Genomic DNA, 18,821 nt, shown 5'->3' on the forward strand with positions numbered 1-18,821 from the left:
TTACGTAATATTATAAAATTGGATCTCTTAAAAAGAGTTGAAGACAAGAGAAAGTGGTTTAGAAAGACTGTAGTGGTTTAATTATTCTCTCAATAACTGTATAGTAAATTTTTTGGTTTGAAAAGGTTGTTTATATTTCATTTTATAATCTTTGCAAATAATTCTAATGGAGAAAGAGAAAAAAATATTAAATTAATTCTCAGAAAAAGAGTTATTTAAAAATCATCTTAATCCAACTAAATACCTTTTTAAGTTTATTTTAGTGAGGAGTGCATTATACTAAAGAAACCAGATAAAACCTACAACGTTGCACTGAAAACGTTACCCTGTACAACCACGTAAACTATTTCCTAATTAGGAAAAGTAATGAACTAATTATCCAAGCGCGAAAATTTTTCGAGAACCTTTAATTTAATACACTACGTAAAAGTTATTAAACTCCATACATACATACAAGTCTTCCACTTCTAGTATATATTGTCAGCCGTCTCAATAAACCAACCATGTCCTTCGATAGACCTGAAATATACAGTGCACCTGTCTTGCAAGGGGACTCCCCCAACGAGGACGATAATGCTGAAATTATCAAATCATTCAAAAATTTCATTTTGGAATTTAGATTGGATTCTCAATTTATTTACAGAGATCAATTAAGAAATTCATTGCTGGTCAAGAATTATTCATTAAATGTGAACATGGAACATTTAATCGGTTATAACGAAGATCTATTCAAAAGATTATCAGATGGTCCCTCAGACGTTATTCCATTATTTGAAACTGCCATTACTCAAGTGGCAAAGAGAATCACACTTTTAAATAGGTCTTCACAAAATGAAAATGGTACAGCCAACGAAACGGATGATCTAGATACAAGAAATTCCATCTCATCAGCGTTAATACCTAATTTCCAGTTAATCTTAACATCTACGGCAAATCAAACTCCATTAAGATCATTAGATTCGGAGCACGTATCCAAGATTGTTCGTCTTTCGGGGATCATCATATCTGCCTCAGTTCTATCATCAAGAGCCACTCATTTGTCCCTAATGTGTAGATCATGTAGACATACCACTTCCATCAAAATTGATAATTTCAATTCAATCACAGGAAATTCAGTCACTTTACCTCATGCATGCCTCTCTAGTGTCACTGCCACTGATACAGGTGATGATTCTAATAACAAGAACTGTGGACCTGATCCATATTTAATCATTCATGAATCGTCCACATTTATTGATCAACAGTTCTTGAAGTTACAAGAAATCCCTGAATTGGTCCCAGTGGGGGAAATGCCCAGAAATATAACAATGTCATGTGATAGATATTTAACTAATCGTGTTATCCCAGGGACAAGAGTCACTATCGTGGGTATTTATTCCATTTATAGTTCCAAGAAGAGAGGCTACAATAGTAATAATGATGGTGGTGGTGTGGCCATTAGAAATCCATTCATTAAAGTGTTGGGGATTCAAACTGATGTGGAGACAAGTTCCATTTGGAACTCCGTCACAATGTTTTCTGAAGAAGAAGAGGAGGAATTCTTGCAATTAAGCAGGAGAGAAGATTTATATGAAGTATTAACTAAATCCATTGCTCCTTCCATCTTTGGCAATGAAGACATTAAGAAAGCTATAGTTTGTTTATTAATGGGTGGTTCTAAGAAATTACTACCTGACGGGATGAGATTAAGAGGTGACATTAACGTTTTATTATTGGGGGATCCAGGTACAGCCAAATCTCAATTACTAAAATTTGTAGAAAAAGTTTCTCCAATCGCCGTTTATACTTCTGGTAAGGGTTCATCCGCAGCAGGTTTAACAGCAAGTGTGCAAAGAGATCCTGCAACAAGAGAATTTTATTTAGAAGGTGGTGCTATGGTCTTAGCTGATGGGGGTGTTGTTTGTATTGATGAATTCGATAAAATGAGAGATGAAGATCGAGTTGCCATTCATGAAGCAATGGAACAACAAACCATATCTATCGCCAAGGCAGGTATTACCACTGTGCTTAATTCAAGAACAAGTGTTTTAGCTGCGGCTAATCCAATTTATGGTCGTTATGATGATTTAAAATCACCAGGTGAAAATATTGATTTCCAAACAACAATTTTATCTCGTTTTGATATGATCTTTATCGTCAAGGATGAACATAACGAAGCGCGTGATATTTCAATTGCTAATCATGTCATTAATATCCATACAGGTAACTCTACCACTCAACAGGATCAAGATTTGGAAAATTCAGGTTCTGAATTGAGTATGGAAAAGATGAAAAGATATATTACCTATTGTAGAATAAAATGTGCGCCAAGGTTATCAGTGCAAGCCGCTGAAAAATTATCCTCTCAATTCGTTACTATAAGAAAACAATTATTAATTAATGAATTAGAATCTACTGAAAGATCCTCCATTCCAATTACCATCCGTCAATTAGAGGCTATTATTCGTATCACAGAGTCATTAGCAAAATTGGAGTTAAGTCCTGTTGCCCATGAAAGACATGTAGAGGAAGCTATCAGATTGTTCCAAGCATCAACAATGGATGCAGCATCACAAGATCCAATCGGTGGTCTAAACCAAACTGGTAACGGTTCCAATATTATGGCAGAAATCCGTCGTATTGAATCAGAATTAAAGAGAAGATTGCCCATTGGTTGGTCCACATCCTATCAAACTTTAAGAAGGGAATTTGTCGAAAGTAATAGGTTTTCACAAGGTGCCCTTGATAAGGCGTTATATGCTTTGGAAAAACATGATACTATCCAACTAAGGCACCAAGGCCAAAATATATATAGAAGTGGAGTATGAAAACAGAATATGTATCGTCTATAAAAATTAAAAATTGTAATATTCATCCTTAACCAAATACTCTCTAGAATAAAGGCGTTGTGCTGCAAAAAATAGGCCTTTGACCAAGGGTTCAGGGCAACCTGACACATTAGATAGCTACACCCTAAACAATTTTCTAGCTGGTACAAAGAGTGGAATCGATTACCGTTAGATACTAAGATAAATAGTCTGGCACTTCGCTGTGAGATGTCTGGGTGTTTTCTAGGAAACATAAATTACAAGTTTGCTCAGCTTCCACACAGAAGAGGATGCTTATACTAAACAACAAAGAGCTTCTCCTTCAAATATACCCAACCACTATGTCGTATGTATTCTGATCCCAAAGACCTTTCGACATATAACAAAACTTTATTACTAACAACTATATTGGCCATACTATATTACAGTGAAACTTTATCAAATCGCCCGAAATCTGAATTAACAAGAGATGAATTGAAACAACTAGAAGAGTTTGAATTTAAACATGGGCCTATGTCCCTTATTACTGATTCTATGAATTCAAAAGTCCCCGTCATAATATCGCTAAGGAATAACCACAAGATTATAGCCCGAGTAAAAGCTTTCGATAGACATTGTAACATGGTTTTAGAAAATGTGAAAGAACTTTGGACAGAGAAGAAAGGCAAATCAACTGTCAACCGTGAAAGATTCATAAGTAAACTGTTCCTAAGAGGTGACTCAGTTATTGTCATAGTGAAGGCACCTTTAGAATAAAATTAAGTTAAGGAAGGATCGACACGACCATTGGGGACAATTTTCCTCACCCATCATTAACTATACTATAGAAAGCATTTAAACCTCCATTTTAAATATTGTACAATATTAATTAATAAGATTATTACTAAATAATTTGATGAAGAGAAAGAAATAACTACTTTTAGTTTATTTGAAATTCTTTAATGGATCAGATTTACCATTCCTACGCTTTGTTACCTTACCCTTTTTGTTACCCTTGCGACCTTTCTTGACATTGTGGAATGGAACAAACTTTATTTTTTTTCCATCACTACTTCTAGCAGATTCTGGTAATAAGTATTCTGGTACCCTCTTCAAATGTTGTTGTACTCTGGCAGGATGTAATTCCTTGTCGTGTCTTAAACTTTGTAACTCTTTTGGGTTTTCCTCAAAGTGCCTCTTCAATTTCTCACTCGCCAGTAATTCCTGTTTTAGTTCTTTAACTCTTGCTTCTCTAACTGCAACTTGAGTAACAGCACGGAACCCATCTTCCAATCTATAACGGAAACCTTCAACTTGTTTAGTATCAAAGGAGTAAGGCTGCATTTCCAGACCTAATTTACTTTGTTGTTTAATGATCCTGGAAAGAATCTTTTCATCTCTCTTAGCTGTAGAACACATCGATGGTTTATGTTTACCGAATTCCTTCAATGGAACAACGAACGAAATGGCTGTACCGGATTGGCCTGCACGAGCTGTTCTACCAATTCTATGAATATAAGATTTTGAAGTCGTAGGTAAGTCAAAATTGAGGACACAAGCTACATTCTTGAAATCAACACCACGAGACACACCGTATTCTTTATCCTTTCTAAATGTTTGCTTTTTCTTTTTATCATCATTATTAATGTCTACTTTATCGTCAGCATTTCCTGTAGATAAGGTTTCATTTTGTTCCGTTTTCTCTTCCCCTGATACGTCCTCCACTTTGCTTTCATTCTCAAGTTCATCTTCTTCCTTAATATATTCAGTATCATCCGTAGCAATCAGCAAACTATATATATTCTTGTTGAATTGATCCACAATATGCTGTCTTGAGTTTGCAGGTAATTCACTATTCAATATGCACGATTTAATACCAAATTGTTCAAGGACTAGTTTAAGTCGATAACCTCTATCAATGTTGTTAACGAAAATTAATGTCTTACCCTTAATCAATCCTAATTTGAAAATAACATAACATAACAGAAATTTATCGAATTCACTAACTTTGACGTAGTATTGAATTAATTTCGTTTGATCTTTATTGATCTCATCATCATTGAATTTCAAAATGGCTGGCGAACGACAGAATTTCTTTTTTAATTCTTGAATATCATCATTTAATGTCGCACTCATAAGGAAGGTTTGTAAATTTTTCTTTAGTGGCAAATATTCTGATATTTTATTTAAATCATCTTGGTAACCAAAAGTCAAAACCAAATCAACTTCATCAATGACTAAAAACTTCAATTCATCCAATGAAATAGATGATATATTTGTTTCCAATATGTTAATTAGTTTTCCTGGGGTAGCGACCAAAATTTCCGGTTTTGAAGCCAATAGAGACGTCAAGACAGAATTAGACATATCTGCTGACACATTTAATTGTCTAATTTCATTAGAACAATAAAGAATCATCTTCTCTAAAACATTGGATACTTGTTGTGCCAATTCTCTTGTTGGAACTAAAATAATACCTAAGGTATCATTTTCTTCTAGATCCATTGAGGTTGCCTTGGTCTTCTTATAATCAAGAATAGTTTGAATAACAGGGATCAAATAGGCCAAAGTTTTCCCGGAACCAGTTGCAGCCTTAGCAATGATATCTCTCTTTTGTTGAAGAGCTAATGGAATTGCATTAGATTGAATTAATGTTGGATGTTGGAATCCAAACCCTTTGACGGCTTGTAACAGTCTTGAATCCAACTGGAACGACTCAAACGTGGCAGAATCATCAATGTAAACTTCAGAGGCGGAACTACCCTTTGGATTGTTGCTCATCTTTTAGTTATGTGCTCGTGTTTTGTTTAAAGAACTAGAAGGTGTACCTCATTAATGTTACGAAAACGTTATATAAAAATTTCGAGATGAGATGAGATGGGATGAGCTCAGTTGAAATTTTTTCATTTTTCTTAAAACGCCAAAAGTAAACATGCGTGTACAATGATATTTCTATTGAAGTCTTAAAAGTGAAGACTCAAATGTATATAATATTCTGTTGTATAAGAACATAATCCTAATGACGATATATTACGAATATAGATACGAGGTTCTGTAAATGTTCCTCCGACCATTCTATTTTCTACTTATTTGATCACATTCGGTAGTTCGACCGCATCAGAATAACGAACTACCATAACAAATTGTCCAAAAAGATTCAATTAAACTAGCTTTATGTTCTCCATATTTAGCATAAAGGCGCCACCAAATCAGCACCAATTCGTAATAGACTCTCGACCCTGCCTTTCAAAGGATTTGAGTTGCATTCTTCAATTTTCATCTTTGAGAAATTTATATGAGCGTTATTTTTACCTATAGTGACAGCACCGAAAATATCATCTTCTGACTCTTCTGTACTTTCTGACTTTTCGAGCAAGAGTGTGAATGAATCTCCAAATTGCTCTTTGAAAAGATTAGAAACTTGTTTTATTTTCCAGACATCACTTTCTTGATTTAATTCTTCAATTTGATTACTATGGTCGTGATCATGATTACAACTTCGACTACTCATCTTGATACTTGCGGGTGCGGAATCAACACTCATCAGAATAGCAATGATGGAGTCTGCCACCGTGTCACTAACAAGACCCTGTGTCCATTCCAAGACTGCCGTATTATCGACAAGAGATAATCTGATATCACCCATAATTCTTAAAACAAGTTTGCCTGTCTCTGTCGTTTCTTGTGGCTTAACATCTGTCTTTTCTTCTGATTTTGGTTTGAGGGAATGGGTAATATTATCATCATCAACTAAAACGTCTATATCACCAAACATTTGGTTAATGTGCCAATAAATAAGCTCCTTTCTACAGTTGACATATACTGTTTGTCTCTCTCTTAAGACCGTTGTTGAAAGCTCTGAATGATGCTCTCTTAAATCTGATAGAGAAACAAGATTTAAATCGAAATTCTTTTCATCAGAGACTAATATTCCAGAAACGACGATATCAGAATTGGGTTTATCCTCGATTGTGGGCTCTGTAGTGTCATCACTCTCCTTCTCTTCATTTTTGTTTCCCAGAAGATTATCCAATCCTTCTTTGCCCACTTCATCCACAATATTACCTATTGCTTTCGCTACTTTGATACCTTTGAATTCTAACTCTACTTCCACACAATTTCTGGGGTTGAATATATGAACTTCATTTTCTGTTCCTTTTAATGCCGTAAAGTTTGATAATATCGCAGATTTAAGACGACCCATTGGGTTTGATTCTCCGTGAACAAGAATAATATTATTGGCGCTTATTTTTTCAATAAACTCTAGGTTCTCTTGGAAATCAACGTGAGCAGCAAACGATATTTCTTCTACATTACAACGTCTTGGGACTGTCACTTCTGGATTATTAATGGATGGAATAGTATCTGGCTCCAACATTATAAATTTAGCCATAGTACCTTCAATCGAATAACCAGTTATCAACACAAGATTTTTTTCATCAGGGCACCATTTTTCGAGAACATCTCTTGATAAACCACTTTGTAACATACCAGGGGACGCCAACATCACACTCGGTCCAAAATCTTGAAATTCTTCTAAGTTCCTTAAATATGAAATATTTTTAAATATAAATGGGTTAGTTTGAGAGTCCCTAAATTTCCTACGGATGTCATCATTCATCATATTGACATAAGTTTGAAAAACACTCATACATTTTTTTGCCAAATTGGAAGCATAATAAATCGGGACTTGACCACTACCTAATTCTTCTGCATGTTGTGACCAATATTCGTCCAATATTAACATTATTTCTTGTGCTCTACCTAACGCAAAGACAGGCAGAAGGACTCTCCCACCACGCGACACAGTAGAATGAATCAACTGAGTAAGATTTTTTTCTCTATTTAAACGAGGTTCGTGAGTAGCTGTACCAAACGTGGACTCTACAATCAATACATCAGAAGGTAATGACGGCACCTCAGCAGAATTTAAATGTCGATCCATCTCACGAGAATAATCCCCTGTGAATAATACTCTTAGACCTGCAATTTCTATTTGAAACATTGCTGCACCGAGCACATGGCCTGCATGGAACGCAGTAAACTTAATACCATCTACATCGACGGTGGAATGGTAATCCACAGTTTCAATTTTATCGAATGATTCAGCCAAATCTTCATCGGTATATATATTGTCATCATTTCCTATGGTTGAATTGACACCAATACTCGTCACTCTAACAAAATCTCTTAGTAACCATCTGTAAATAGCCTTTGTTGGATGTGTCATGAATACTCTTCCTTTAAAGTTTGTCTTTTGCATAACGTAAGGTAATGATGCAGCATGATCTAAATGAAAATGAGAAATTAACAAGACATCAATGGTTGATAAGTCAAATTCATCGTAGAAGGGTAAAGATGCCATACCTTGGTACGCTGGATGGACACCAGCATCTAACATTATGGTTTTCCCTTTATATTGCAGAATGTGACATGATCTACCCACTTCGTTACTACCCCCAAGGGAGAAAAACTTAAATGGTGTGTTACCTTGCTCATTCATTAGGACTTCGGTGAATTGGTATCTCTTTATTCAGCTTAACCTTGTATTCTCGATTGATTCATCGAGATTTTTCAGTTGAAAACTTAAACTGCCTAGCATAGACTTTTCTATTTTCTGATACACTTTTCAATGTTGACGCTTAATGTTACCCAGTCCCTTGTTGATTACATAATCTTATGTGCCGTTATATATCTATAGCTCATACCAACTTAAGAAGAGGTTGCTCTTGTCAAAACAATTACACACCAAAGTGTCTCCTACATGATTTCTTGAAGAGGTCCTATTTCTTTCAATTTTTCTTCGCTAGGTTGAAGCAAGCATCCCAAAACTAGATATATATCTTAAATTAGAGACTCAAATAAATAAAAGTTTAGTCTATAGCTAATAACCAGACCAAAAATCCATTTAATTTAAAAACTAACGAACAGGATCAACGACTGAGCTCCAGCGTTCAATTTATTTCCCATTTATTTCCTACATATTTCCAGTTCCCGTTGCTTTCGTGCGAAATGGAAACGGACTTAATGGGATAGCTTGTGGATCATTTCGAGGTCTTGAATAGTGGTGCCTGGGTGTTTTCTTACGGGGAAACGAGTAATAAACGATAATCTTGCTTAATTCACTATACTATGTAAATCAAAATTAAAAGATATTATTAACAGGTTGTCTATCATAAAATTTATAGAATGTAAAACAAACAGGTATTACTACATAAAGTAGGACAAAATACTGTTATCTATACTTTATATTATATTCGTAATCACGTTAAGAAGCCATAATCATCATTGACTGTCCAAAATTCTTCAGCTGGCGTATTGGATGTAATATTATCCCAGCCCGGTGCTGGATTTGCACCATTTTTCACACTCATCATTTCGGCATGCGCTTGAATGTTATTTACCGCCGGATTAGGACCTCTTCCCTCGTTTCTGAAGGACATATTTGGTACATTCCCCGTGGGTATCCCTGCTTGTATAGGTGCTTGATATGGCATAAAATTATGTTGTTGCTGTTGTTGCACAGAAGTAGGTGGGTGATAGTCCATTGAATTTTGCGGTGGCATTTGTGGGTATGTGCTTGCTTGATTATCATAATTCTGTGGAGGTAGCATGCCTGTTGCTCCAACTAGAGCGTTATTTGTCCATGTAGAAATATTATTAATCATATCATTAGTACCATTGGTAAATAAGATATCTCCTGCTAAGGTCGTTGCCAAATCTTGAGGCATATTCGAGTTAGAATTACTAGGCGTAGTGGATCTGGTCTGCATATGGGGTGAAATGCTGTTGTCTTTACTTGAATTTGAATTAGATGATACCACAGGTTGTGGTGGATCCAAAGTTGAAGAGAAATCCTTCATTAAGTTTAACAAGGATCGCTTGCTCAAGAAATCTGCGGTATTTTGTTGCCCTGCTGTAATGGAAGAAGGTTCCTGGCGTTGCTGGTCGTTGATTTGTTGTTGTTGTTGTTGCTGGTTCAAGGATTGGATCCCATTGTTCATATGAGTATTCAAGGGAATTGAAGATACATCCTTGTCATTATAGTGCAACGACGATAAATAAGCTTGTAAGTTTTGTTGAGCCAAGTGCTGTTGTAAAAACGCTTGCTGTTGAAAACTCTTCCAATCAAATTCTGTTGAGTTCACAGGCTTCTTAATGATATATTGATTGGAATCGTTTTTTGGCATTGTGTCATATCCTTTGTTTGCCTCTGTATTTATATCCAATTGATTTGCCATAGGTATAGAAGCAGGGCTCGTATTCGATAAGTAAGACCCAGATTGAGCCATTGCAGTAGCCTTTTCTTGTCTATCCAATAACCTTTTTTCATCTTCTACTTTCACAAGTAAATGAGCTAGACTACTTGGAACAGATGTCTTCTCTAACATACCTTGTCTCTTTTTGAATTCCTTTTGTTCTTCTAAATCTACCTGTGAATTTTCCACAAATCCAACATGCTCGTCAGCTTGCCTTTTACCAAAAGTTCTTGCCGTTGCTGGTGGAAGACCATTATTCTTATTTTTATTATTTTTAGTAGACACACCACTACCTCTAAACCCTTTCAATTCCATCATGTTTTTGGTCTCACTATTTTTCGAACTATCTTCAAAAGTTTCCACATCGTAATTCCCAGAAGATATATAGATTAGTTCAGAAGAATCTGGTCCACATCTTTCAATTAAGTTTCCAACAGTTGCGTTCATCAATTGATCAAAAGTATCCCTAAATATTCTGGCAAATTTTGATCTCTCTGTCATCACGTATAAACAAACGGAACAAGCTCTTAAATCGTCCATAGTGGAGAATAGAGAACCACTAATGAGAGGTCTTGTATGTTTAGAATAATCGCCCATTTTTTTTCTTCTTTCATCATCCAAATTTCTAGCTAACCACATACAATAAATTAAAGTGACACCTGCCACGAACACTGTATGTACCGCTGGAGTGGAATGTCCATGGACGGTCTTTTGATGGAATATCTTATACAATTGACAAATTTGCCCCGCTGCAGCTTGACATTCCCTGAATAGCCTATCCTCGGGAGTAATGAATTCCAAATACGGTTGAATCAATAATCTTACGGATCTGTAATAATAAAGTTTCAAAGTTTCATTCTCAAAATTTCTCACATCATTGATTGAGCACGATGCTCTCCATAATTCTAAATCATGGAAGAAAGTTTTCACTAGGGGGAGTTGATCTTGTCTTGTCCCCAATTCTGCTGCGAACTGTTTATTATTGGGCAAAATTTTTAATATTTCCACGAATTTGGATTCAATCCTACGTAATTTCAATGATTGATTTATGAAATGGACACCTTGTATCTTAGAATTTTTTGTGTTGAATGAATGTTCATCGAATAGGGGTAAATTAATATCGGATTCCTTGATGGTGTAAGGTTTCCCCACTGCAACGCAAATCATTCTTTCCAACAGATAAACACACCAAAATAATCTTAATTTTTTATTTGCGTATGGATCCTGTGGATGCCAATTATTCAAATGCAAATCATTTTGACAAATGTTCATTACGTCCTTGATAATTTCGTACAGGACCAATGAGTCTCTATCTGTTCTTAGGATGTACAATACGAGTAACGTTAGCAATTCGATCTTTTGTACGTGGTTTAAATGTTCTTTACAACGTGAAATGTGTCTAATGGCAGTGGAAAAATATCTGACTGGTGGTAAACCTTTGTATTTACCCGTAGTCATGTGAAGACATGCACTTATGGAAAAGACAAGCCACATTCTACCTGATGCGAAATGGAAATCTATTTGTGAATATGAATGGATCTTGTTGTTTGTGTAGTGGTCATGGAAAGTGTATATTTCTTGTTCATCAAGTAATGGATATTTGAATTGTAATCTGGTAAAGAAAGTATCCAAGAAAGATCTTGATAGCTGTTCATCGAATTCGAATGCAGGGTCGTAAGTTAAAAATTCCTTCAAGTTATACTTGGCGAAAATACATTTGGAGAAATCCACGGAATCGAGTGAATCTGTAGATAATGCGGGTATCAATTGTTTGACGTTATTCATTTGTTCATTACTGTTATCTTGCGATGTGGACGTTGTAGGCGATGTGGATGCGGAGATACCATTATTATTTTGGAGTATTGGAGGTGGCAACATACCTGCTGCTTGTTTGTTGATTATGTTATCATTTAACGGTAAAGGAATATTTTCTAAGTCATCAATTTCACCCAATAGATGGGTAATTTTCTTATATTGAGTTATTCTCTTATTAAAGGCTGTTCCACCTACGGGCAGATCAATTAGTTTTTCCAAAAATTTCAGTTTCTTTTCAATAAAAGACGTGTATTGATCTTTGGATTTATTTTGCTTTGGTTTGGTAATCTTGTTTGGTTTCTGTTGTTCTTTGATCTCCATGGATATGCTGTTATTATTAGCCAAGGGTAAGACGGAAAGTTTCTGAATGGGGAAGCTCAATAAGTGTGTATTCAAGGGTGCCTGCACATGATCGTCTTGTTGTTTCGTAAGTTGTTCATTTTCGTTATCCACCTCGTCATTATCATCGGATTCATGTTTTTCATTGTATCTTGATGGTTGTACACATTTCACAGCAGCTTTCAAACAAGCTGTGCAACTCGGTAGTTGATGATCACACTTCTGTTTTCTCCTTCTGCAAAGAAGACAGGCTGTGGATCTACCCTTCTTATCGCGTAGTAAGGTATCGATTTGATCTCCCGCCAGTTCCAGTTCCTTTTGGAACTGTTCGATCTTTTCCTGGCTGACTTTCTTTTTTGGACGTCCCATGGGTCTTTATGTGTATGTGTATGTGTAAGTGAGTCGTCAGAGTGGGGAGGAGTTTCTTTGTTGACAAGAAACGTGAGTTGCGGAGCCTTGATTTGTGGAGAGGCAGGACAGGGTCTCTAGCGGAGAGATGTGTTGTTATTGAAGGTGAAGGTAAACAGGTGTATAAAATTTGCTATTGCCAGAGCTGCAAACAAAAGCAAAAGCAGAATCAAGGTGACAGTGAAAAAAAGCTTCCCAGGCAGCAGCAGCAGCAGTCACAGTCAGTCAACGGGAGATGACAGCGGGCGAATGTGCGTGAAAAACAACAGACAACACGCAAAACAAGAGAATTTCTCGGAGCCTCGAGCGTCAGTTGATTTGAGGATCCTTTTGTTCTGTCCGGGATTTTCTTTGATTGCGGGAGTCCGTGCGCGTGCTGTCTGGCCTCGAGGAACTCCGCGCGCTCTTTTCGCTGCCCGCGGAAAACCCGCGGCCCTGGCCGGCCAGAATCGCCCGCAAACGCGCGCCCTACAGAACACAGAAACACCATCCGATATAGTGTAACGGCTATCACATCACGCTTTCACCGTGGAGACCGGGGTTCGACTCCCCGTATCGGAGCTTTTTCTTTATTTATTTATTTTTTTGGTCATTCCAAACTCCTCAAAATCTGTTCTTCCTCTTCAGCCCTTTCTCTTTCCTCCTTCTCTTTGGCGGTCTTCACAGAATCGTACTTGGCCCTGCTTTTCCTCTCCTTGGACCTCTTCTGCTGTCGTGCTCGCTCGTTGAGGGCTGCTTCTCGAACAGTGGGCACCCAATTGGAACTAGTACCACCGCTCTTGTGTCGTTCCAACGCCAACGCCAACTTGTCGCGCGCAAGCTTCCTGTTTTGGTCCCTGGACCGTGTCTCCTGGCAGGAAACAATGATCCCAGTGGGAACATGTTTTAATTGTACCTTGGAATTGCATTTATTAATCTTTTGACCACCGGCTCCCCGTCCACCATGAAGGAACTTCTCTTCAATTTCATCCTCCATGAAAGACTGGAATTTAGGCCTCGGAGGCAACATGTTCCTCTTGATTAGCACACATGGCATCGTACTAAGGCTTCGTCTCATCATATTGCGCTGCTTCTTCTTGCTCTCTGTTCTGGTGCGCTAGTCATAATTTAGGGTACTACTCTTGCATTTTATTTTCAACGCTCGAAATTGAAAAATTACGCACGCATTATGATGTAGTGAAAAAACTCTACGTAAGGTTATTAAGCAAGCACCCATCATTGGCTCACAAAGAACCAAGCCAACACATCATGCTGAAAGGACTGTTCCCTCGCAACGCAATCAACCGTATACGTACACCCGTACTCCGATACAGATATCGATCCTTCCATGCCCTCACGAGCAAAATACAACAGAAATCAATGTCATTGAAGACCACACAACCATTGAAGGAACCACCACCTCAACCGGATCTAATAAACAAACTGCACGAACAATTGATCTCGGAGATCAACACCAACTTGCATCATCCGACCCATGCGCAAAATCAAGCGGATTCCATGGAAATTTTCCAGGATTTGTCCATGGTGAAATGGTGCGATGATGATGATGATGCCCGGCTGAATGAGGTGAGGAAACAGTTGATTGTCCAGGTGTTGTTGGACTTGCTTAATGATGAGTTTTATTCCATTTATAACGACAAGTTTTTAAGGTCTTTGGAACTGGATAAGCAGTCACATTTGTTTAATTCGTTGAGTAGTGAGATTAAATACATTATTCAGAATTCTAGAGACGCACAATTGAATGATCATCATTTGAAATTGATGAAGTTGATTAGGGATTTGGATACCATTCAGGATGAAATTCAAGATTTGATTATTAATGATCTGAATCAAGATTGTCAATTGGAGTTTAATAATCAGAAGCTGGAAAATACATTGTTGTATAAGAATATTAATTTGAATTTGAATGGATCTAGTAATAAGATTGCCATTAAGATTTTAGCTGAATTGAAATCACATATTGAAGAGTTTAGATGGCAAACTACAAGAAACGGGTTGTTAGCATTGTTAGTATTGGTGTTTTTAATATTGACCGGGGTCAATATGTCCAAAAAATATACTACTACCAATGAAAATGCGGAGAAAGAAATAGACTTAACGAATGATAAATATTTATTAGAGCATACAAATGAGAATGATGATGAAAATGGAAGCCACACTTCATAATTTAGAATCTGCCCTCTGGCCACGTACCCTTTGTTTATTGTGGAACATTTGCCTGAATCGGTTCAAGGGAACTCCATCCACCCAAAATGGTAAAGCTTGATTGACTTCTTTACTGTTCATCTTATCCAATTCATCATTAAGTGAACTTCGTAATAACTTCTTCATGGCAAGGCAACTGGGTAAATATAACGTCTTGATTTTAGTCTTTAATTCTTCCATGATAACCTTATTAAACTCATCAGTATCATTTAGTTTATAGTTTTTCACTACGATATTCCCCATCAACTTATCCATTTTAATCTTCTGGGCAAACATCAAACTTTCAAAAGTGGAATTCATTCCCAATTTCATAGGCAAAGTGATCGAAGTACCACCTTCACAGGTCAAACCCAATCTACTAAAGGGACATAACATGTACACATCATCATTCATCGCATAAACAATATCACAGAGTGCTACAATAGCCGCACTTAATCCAACAACAGGACCATTTAAGCAGGCAATCAAAACCTTAGAATGATTAATAAAAATATCTGTAACATGAACATTTGTGGAAAGAAACCCATCCAACCATACTTTAGTTAATTGAGTCTCCCTAGCCGCGTGATCTCCACCCGTATTATCCTTCTCTATTCCTGTTAGGACGTCTTTATATTCGGAAATGAATTTAAAATCTGCTCCACTGGAGAAAAACCTCCCTGAACTTTGCAATACGGTGAAATACACCTCTGGATCTTTTTCTGCCAATTTCAACAGTGTGGCAAGATGAATATAATCTTGACTGGTCATCGCATTCAAGCTCTCGGGAGAGTTAAACTTGATGATAAAGAAGGGACCATCCTTTGTGTATGTAATCTTACTCTGACTCATATTTGAATCCCGTATCAGTTCTCTTTCCACCTTACCTCACCCACCAGATACCTATTCTAATCCTCCCTTCCCTTAAATACGTTTCTCGCATTGTCTTGTTATCGATTTATTGGAGTACTAATTACTCCGACCCGGCTTTAATCGTCCTAAACTCCACGTGTCCGGACATAACCGGGGTCGCCATCGGACAACAAATAATTTTTGAAAAAACTTTTTGCATTTTTCCAGATAAAAACATAGAAACAATACTGGACTTATTGCGTCACATATAAGAAAGTGTTGCACTGAATCAGAGTCCTAATGTCCGACGTAGAATCAATTAATGGTGCTCTTTTCGAAGAACCAGAAGATTTCGCTCCACCTCCACCTGAACCACATTTCGCTAATTATGAAAGAAAACACATCGACTTGCAAGTCTCTAAATCTGCCATGAAGGAAATACCATTACGTCTGGTTGGTAAGTCACCATTGTGGGGACATTTACTATGGAATGCAGGGATTTACACTGCAACTCATCTAGATAAGTTTCCTGAACTAGTTAAGGGCAAGAACGTCTTAGAATTGGGTGCCGCCGGTGCATTACCATCGCTTATATCAGCATTGATTGGTGCTAAGATGGTGGTGAGTACGGATTATCCTGATCCTGATCTATTGAGTAATATTCAATATAATGTGGATCATGTGGTTCCAAAGGACTTCAAAAATATCGTCGTGGAAGGTTATATTTGGGGTAATGAATACGATGATTTAATTAAACATATTGATGGAGACAAGAAATTCGATTTGATTATCTTAAGTGATTTGGTCTTTAATCATACGGAACATCATAAGTTATTAAAGACCACACGTGATCTTCTAGCCAAAGATGGGAAGGCGCTAGTTGTGTTTTCTCCTCATAGACCTAAATTGTTAGATTCAGATTTACAGTTTTTCGAGACTGCAAAGGAATTTGGTTTGAAAACTGATATTATCGAGATGGTCAATTGGAAACCAATGTTTGATGAGGATGATGAAACCATTGAAGTCAGATCTCGTGTTTATGCTCGTTATTTAACTCATGTCTAGAGATATTCCATTCGATCAATATTCAAAATAAAAAAATCCTACTGAAATGGAACGCATCCTACCTCTAGACTATATATATATAGGTATTGCATAGAAAGTACTGATAAATAATACTTCCAAAATAATAATAATAATAATATAATATTAAAAACAATGAATAATAACTTAAATTAGATAGTCCTATTGTACAACGTTATTTATATAGTTTGTTTATAAAAACTGTGATTTCAAGTTTGAAAATCCACATTGCGTGAGCACAGTGTTATCATAATCATAGGCAAAACATGTAGTACCAGCTGCACATTCAATATAATCCCAATTGTTATTGTACGTACAGACGGCATATTTCCCGTCTGAAGTACATGCTATTTCTCCTAGAGTACAGGTAGATTTACCGTTTAATGTCCCATTCATATAGTCAGCATTTAACTGCTTTGCTATAGCATGTGCTGGAGTATCATCGACATTAGAAACGGCCGAAGTGGTGGTTGGTTCAGGTGATAATATTGTGGTGCTACGTGTAGTTTCAATGGTGTTGGTAGGTTCGCCTTGCACTTGTGGAGCCAATGTGGTTGTGCCATATAAAGATGTCACTTCAACAGAAGTTGCAATAACATTAACATGTGAATGATGAGTGTTAACTTTATTGATGGTCGAAGTTGTTGGAATTGATTCTAAATTAGTTATTAAGCTGGAAGTAACGAAAGTCTTTGTGATGGATGCTGATGTGGTGGATGCAATTGGGACTGGAGTGGAAGTAGTGCTAGAAACGGCCGTTTGGGTTGTAATGGGGGTATCGATAATAGTGGAAGTTTCCGTGGAAGTTATGATAACGGCATCAGGTTCGGTGGTAATCAAGGGTTCCATTGAGCTAAAAATGGAGGCAAGACGACTTGATTTGTCATCTTGGACATCCTTCTCGTTAATTTGACCTATGTTGGCAGATGTAGTAACGGTAGCATCCAATGTTGGAGTTGCAATCGTTGAGGTAGTTGCAATCGTTGAGGTAGTTGAAATCTGAGAAAAACTGGTGACATCCTTAAGCAAAGATGTCGAAGAAACTTGTAATGTAGATGAGGATTGTGTAGATGAGACGGTATCCAATGATTGTAAGATATCTTTAACTTGGTGAATATATGTTTCACCGTCAATTTCGTTTGTAAAGGCTTGAGAAGCATCCCATAGGGCCACACCACCGAAATGAGAATCAGAGGAAATTTCCTCAATGGTAGATTTTAACGACGACAAATCTGAAATATAACCGGAACTAGCAGCAGTGGATGATCCAGGTAGACCTAAGAAGAGTTTAATATTACTGTTTGGAGAAATGGTCTTAGCGTATGTAACCCATGTGTCCCAGTTAAATTGGCTGTCCACGTTACAATAGTTATTATAGAATTGGATAAATGCAAAATCAACATCGGCAGATGATAGTAATGGACCTACAGATGCATCTGGGTATGGACATTGTGGGGCAGCTGATATGTAGTATTGTTTAGAACCAGTTTTAAATAATTCTCTTAGGGCATTGACTAGAGCGACATATCCGACACTGTTATTATTTTCAATGTCGAAATCAAATCCATCAACAATAGCAGTATCAAATGGACGTTGGTTTTCGGTAGAACCTTCACCGAAAAGATCCCATAAGGTTTGAGCATATGTTTCAGCTTCTGAATCGTCAGTGAATCCGTAAGCACCGGATGAACCACCAAGAGAAAGTAAGACTTTCTTACCTAGCGATTGACAGGTTTGAATATCTTGGGCAATTTGAGAGCAATGTAAGTCACCGTCCGATGATTGTTCTGTACAGGCATCTGCAAAATTTGAGGATGTTGAAGGAAATTCATATAAAAATGATAATAAAAAGATATCGGCATCAGAAGATTGACAATATGTGGCTAGAGATTCTTGAGATCCACCTGAATTTTGACCCCAGTAGACAGCAATGTTTTTTTGAGAAGTAGAATCGAAGGCTCCTATAAGGTTGCAGCAGAAACTTATTGAAAGAATAACTTTCAGTATGAATGACATTATATTATATGTTGGTTGGTTTAATGAAAGTAGTTGTTGAGGCAATTAATAGAAGTTATGCTTATAAGTGATGGAAAAC

The 18,821-nt window shown here is 36.9% G+C and overlaps 10 protein-coding genes and 1 non-coding gene across 11 annotated transcripts; 5 read left to right on the forward strand and 6 right to left on the reverse strand.

Annotated features, from left to right (window-relative positions):
* Nucleotides 1–503: 503 nt before the first annotated feature.
* MCM5 (MCM DNA helicase complex subunit MCM5) lies at nt 504–2,807 on the forward strand (the record flags this gene model as incomplete). The annotated part of the gene is made up of 1 exon (XM_003676186.1): nt 504–2,807. The coding sequence occupies one exon, from the start codon at nt 504–506 to the stop codon at nt 2,805–2,807; it is 2,304 nt and encodes a 767-aa protein (XP_003676234.1).
* Nucleotides 2,808–3,148: 341 nt separating this feature from the next.
* SMD2 (mRNA splicing protein SMD2) lies at nt 3,149–3,563 on the forward strand (the record flags this gene model as incomplete). The annotated part of the gene is made up of 2 exons (XM_003676187.1): nt 3,149–3,153; nt 3,236–3,563. 2 exons carry the CDS (start codon nt 3,149–3,151, stop codon nt 3,561–3,563), a joined length of 333 nt encoding a protein of 110 aa, XP_003676235.1.
* Nucleotides 3,564–3,731: 168 nt separating this feature from the next.
* On the reverse strand, nt 3,732–5,567 carry DBP9 (ATP-dependent DNA/RNA helicase; the record flags this gene model as incomplete). The annotated part of the gene is made up of 1 exon (XM_003676188.1): nt 3,732–5,567. The coding sequence occupies one exon, from the start codon at nt 5,565–5,567 to the stop codon at nt 3,732–3,734; it is 1,836 nt and encodes a 611-aa protein (XP_003676236.1).
* A 406-nt stretch (nt 5,568–5,973) lies between these two features.
* YSH1 (cleavage polyadenylation factor subunit YSH1) lies at nt 5,974–8,289 on the reverse strand (the record flags this gene model as incomplete). The annotated part of the gene is made up of 1 exon (XM_003676189.1): nt 5,974–8,289. One exon carries the CDS (start codon nt 8,287–8,289, stop codon nt 5,974–5,976), a length of 2,316 nt encoding a protein of 771 aa, XP_003676237.1.
* Nucleotides 8,290–9,049: 760 nt separating this feature from the next.
* On the reverse strand, nt 9,050–12,568 carry NCAS0D02960 (uncharacterized protein; the record flags this gene model as incomplete). The annotated part of the gene is made up of 1 exon (XM_003676190.1): nt 9,050–12,568. One exon carries the CDS (start codon nt 12,566–12,568, stop codon nt 9,050–9,052), a length of 3,519 nt encoding a protein of 1,172 aa, XP_003676238.1.
* A 528-nt stretch (nt 12,569–13,096) lies between these two features.
* Nucleotides 13,097–13,168, forward strand: NCAS0Dtrna3E. Its single transcript has one exon. It is a non-coding gene; the product is annotated as a tRNA-Glu (tRNA).
* A 28-nt stretch (nt 13,169–13,196) lies between these two features.
* Nucleotides 13,197–13,667, reverse strand: RSO55 (Rso55p; the record flags this gene model as incomplete). Its single annotated transcript, XM_003676191.1, has 1 exon — nt 13,197–13,667. One exon carries the CDS (start codon nt 13,665–13,667, stop codon nt 13,197–13,199), a length of 471 nt encoding a protein of 156 aa, XP_003676239.1.
* Nucleotides 13,668–13,855: 188 nt separating this feature from the next.
* On the forward strand, nt 13,856–14,773 carry PUT7 (Put7p; the record flags this gene model as incomplete). The annotated part of the gene is made up of 1 exon (XM_003676192.1): nt 13,856–14,773. The coding sequence occupies one exon, from the start codon at nt 13,856–13,858 to the stop codon at nt 14,771–14,773; it is 918 nt and encodes a 305-aa protein (XP_003676240.1).
* ECI1 (dodecenoyl-CoA isomerase) lies at nt 14,768–15,643 on the reverse strand (the record flags this gene model as incomplete). Its single annotated transcript, XM_003676193.1, has 1 exon — nt 14,768–15,643. The coding sequence occupies one exon, from the start codon at nt 15,641–15,643 to the stop codon at nt 14,768–14,770; it is 876 nt and encodes a 291-aa protein (XP_003676241.1).
* A 300-nt stretch (nt 15,644–15,943) lies between these two features.
* Nucleotides 15,944–16,708, forward strand: NNT1 (S-adenosylmethionine-dependent methyltransferase; the record flags this gene model as incomplete). The annotated part of the gene is made up of 1 exon (XM_003676194.1): nt 15,944–16,708. The coding sequence occupies one exon, from the start codon at nt 15,944–15,946 to the stop codon at nt 16,706–16,708; it is 765 nt and encodes a 254-aa protein (XP_003676242.1).
* Nucleotides 16,709–16,918: 210 nt separating this feature from the next.
* Nucleotides 16,919–18,742, reverse strand: CTS1 (chitinase; the record flags this gene model as incomplete). Its single annotated transcript, XM_003676195.1, has 1 exon — nt 16,919–18,742. One exon carries the CDS (start codon nt 18,740–18,742, stop codon nt 16,919–16,921), a length of 1,824 nt encoding a protein of 607 aa, XP_003676243.1.
* Nucleotides 18,743–18,821: the final 79 nt, after the last annotated feature.

The sequence above is a fragment of the Naumovozyma castellii genome, chromosome 4 (assembly GCF_000237345.1).
Source record: "Naumovozyma castellii chromosome 4, complete genome".
Classification (NCBI taxonomy): Eukaryota; Fungi; Ascomycota; class Saccharomycetes; order Saccharomycetales; family Saccharomycetaceae; genus Naumovozyma; species Naumovozyma castellii.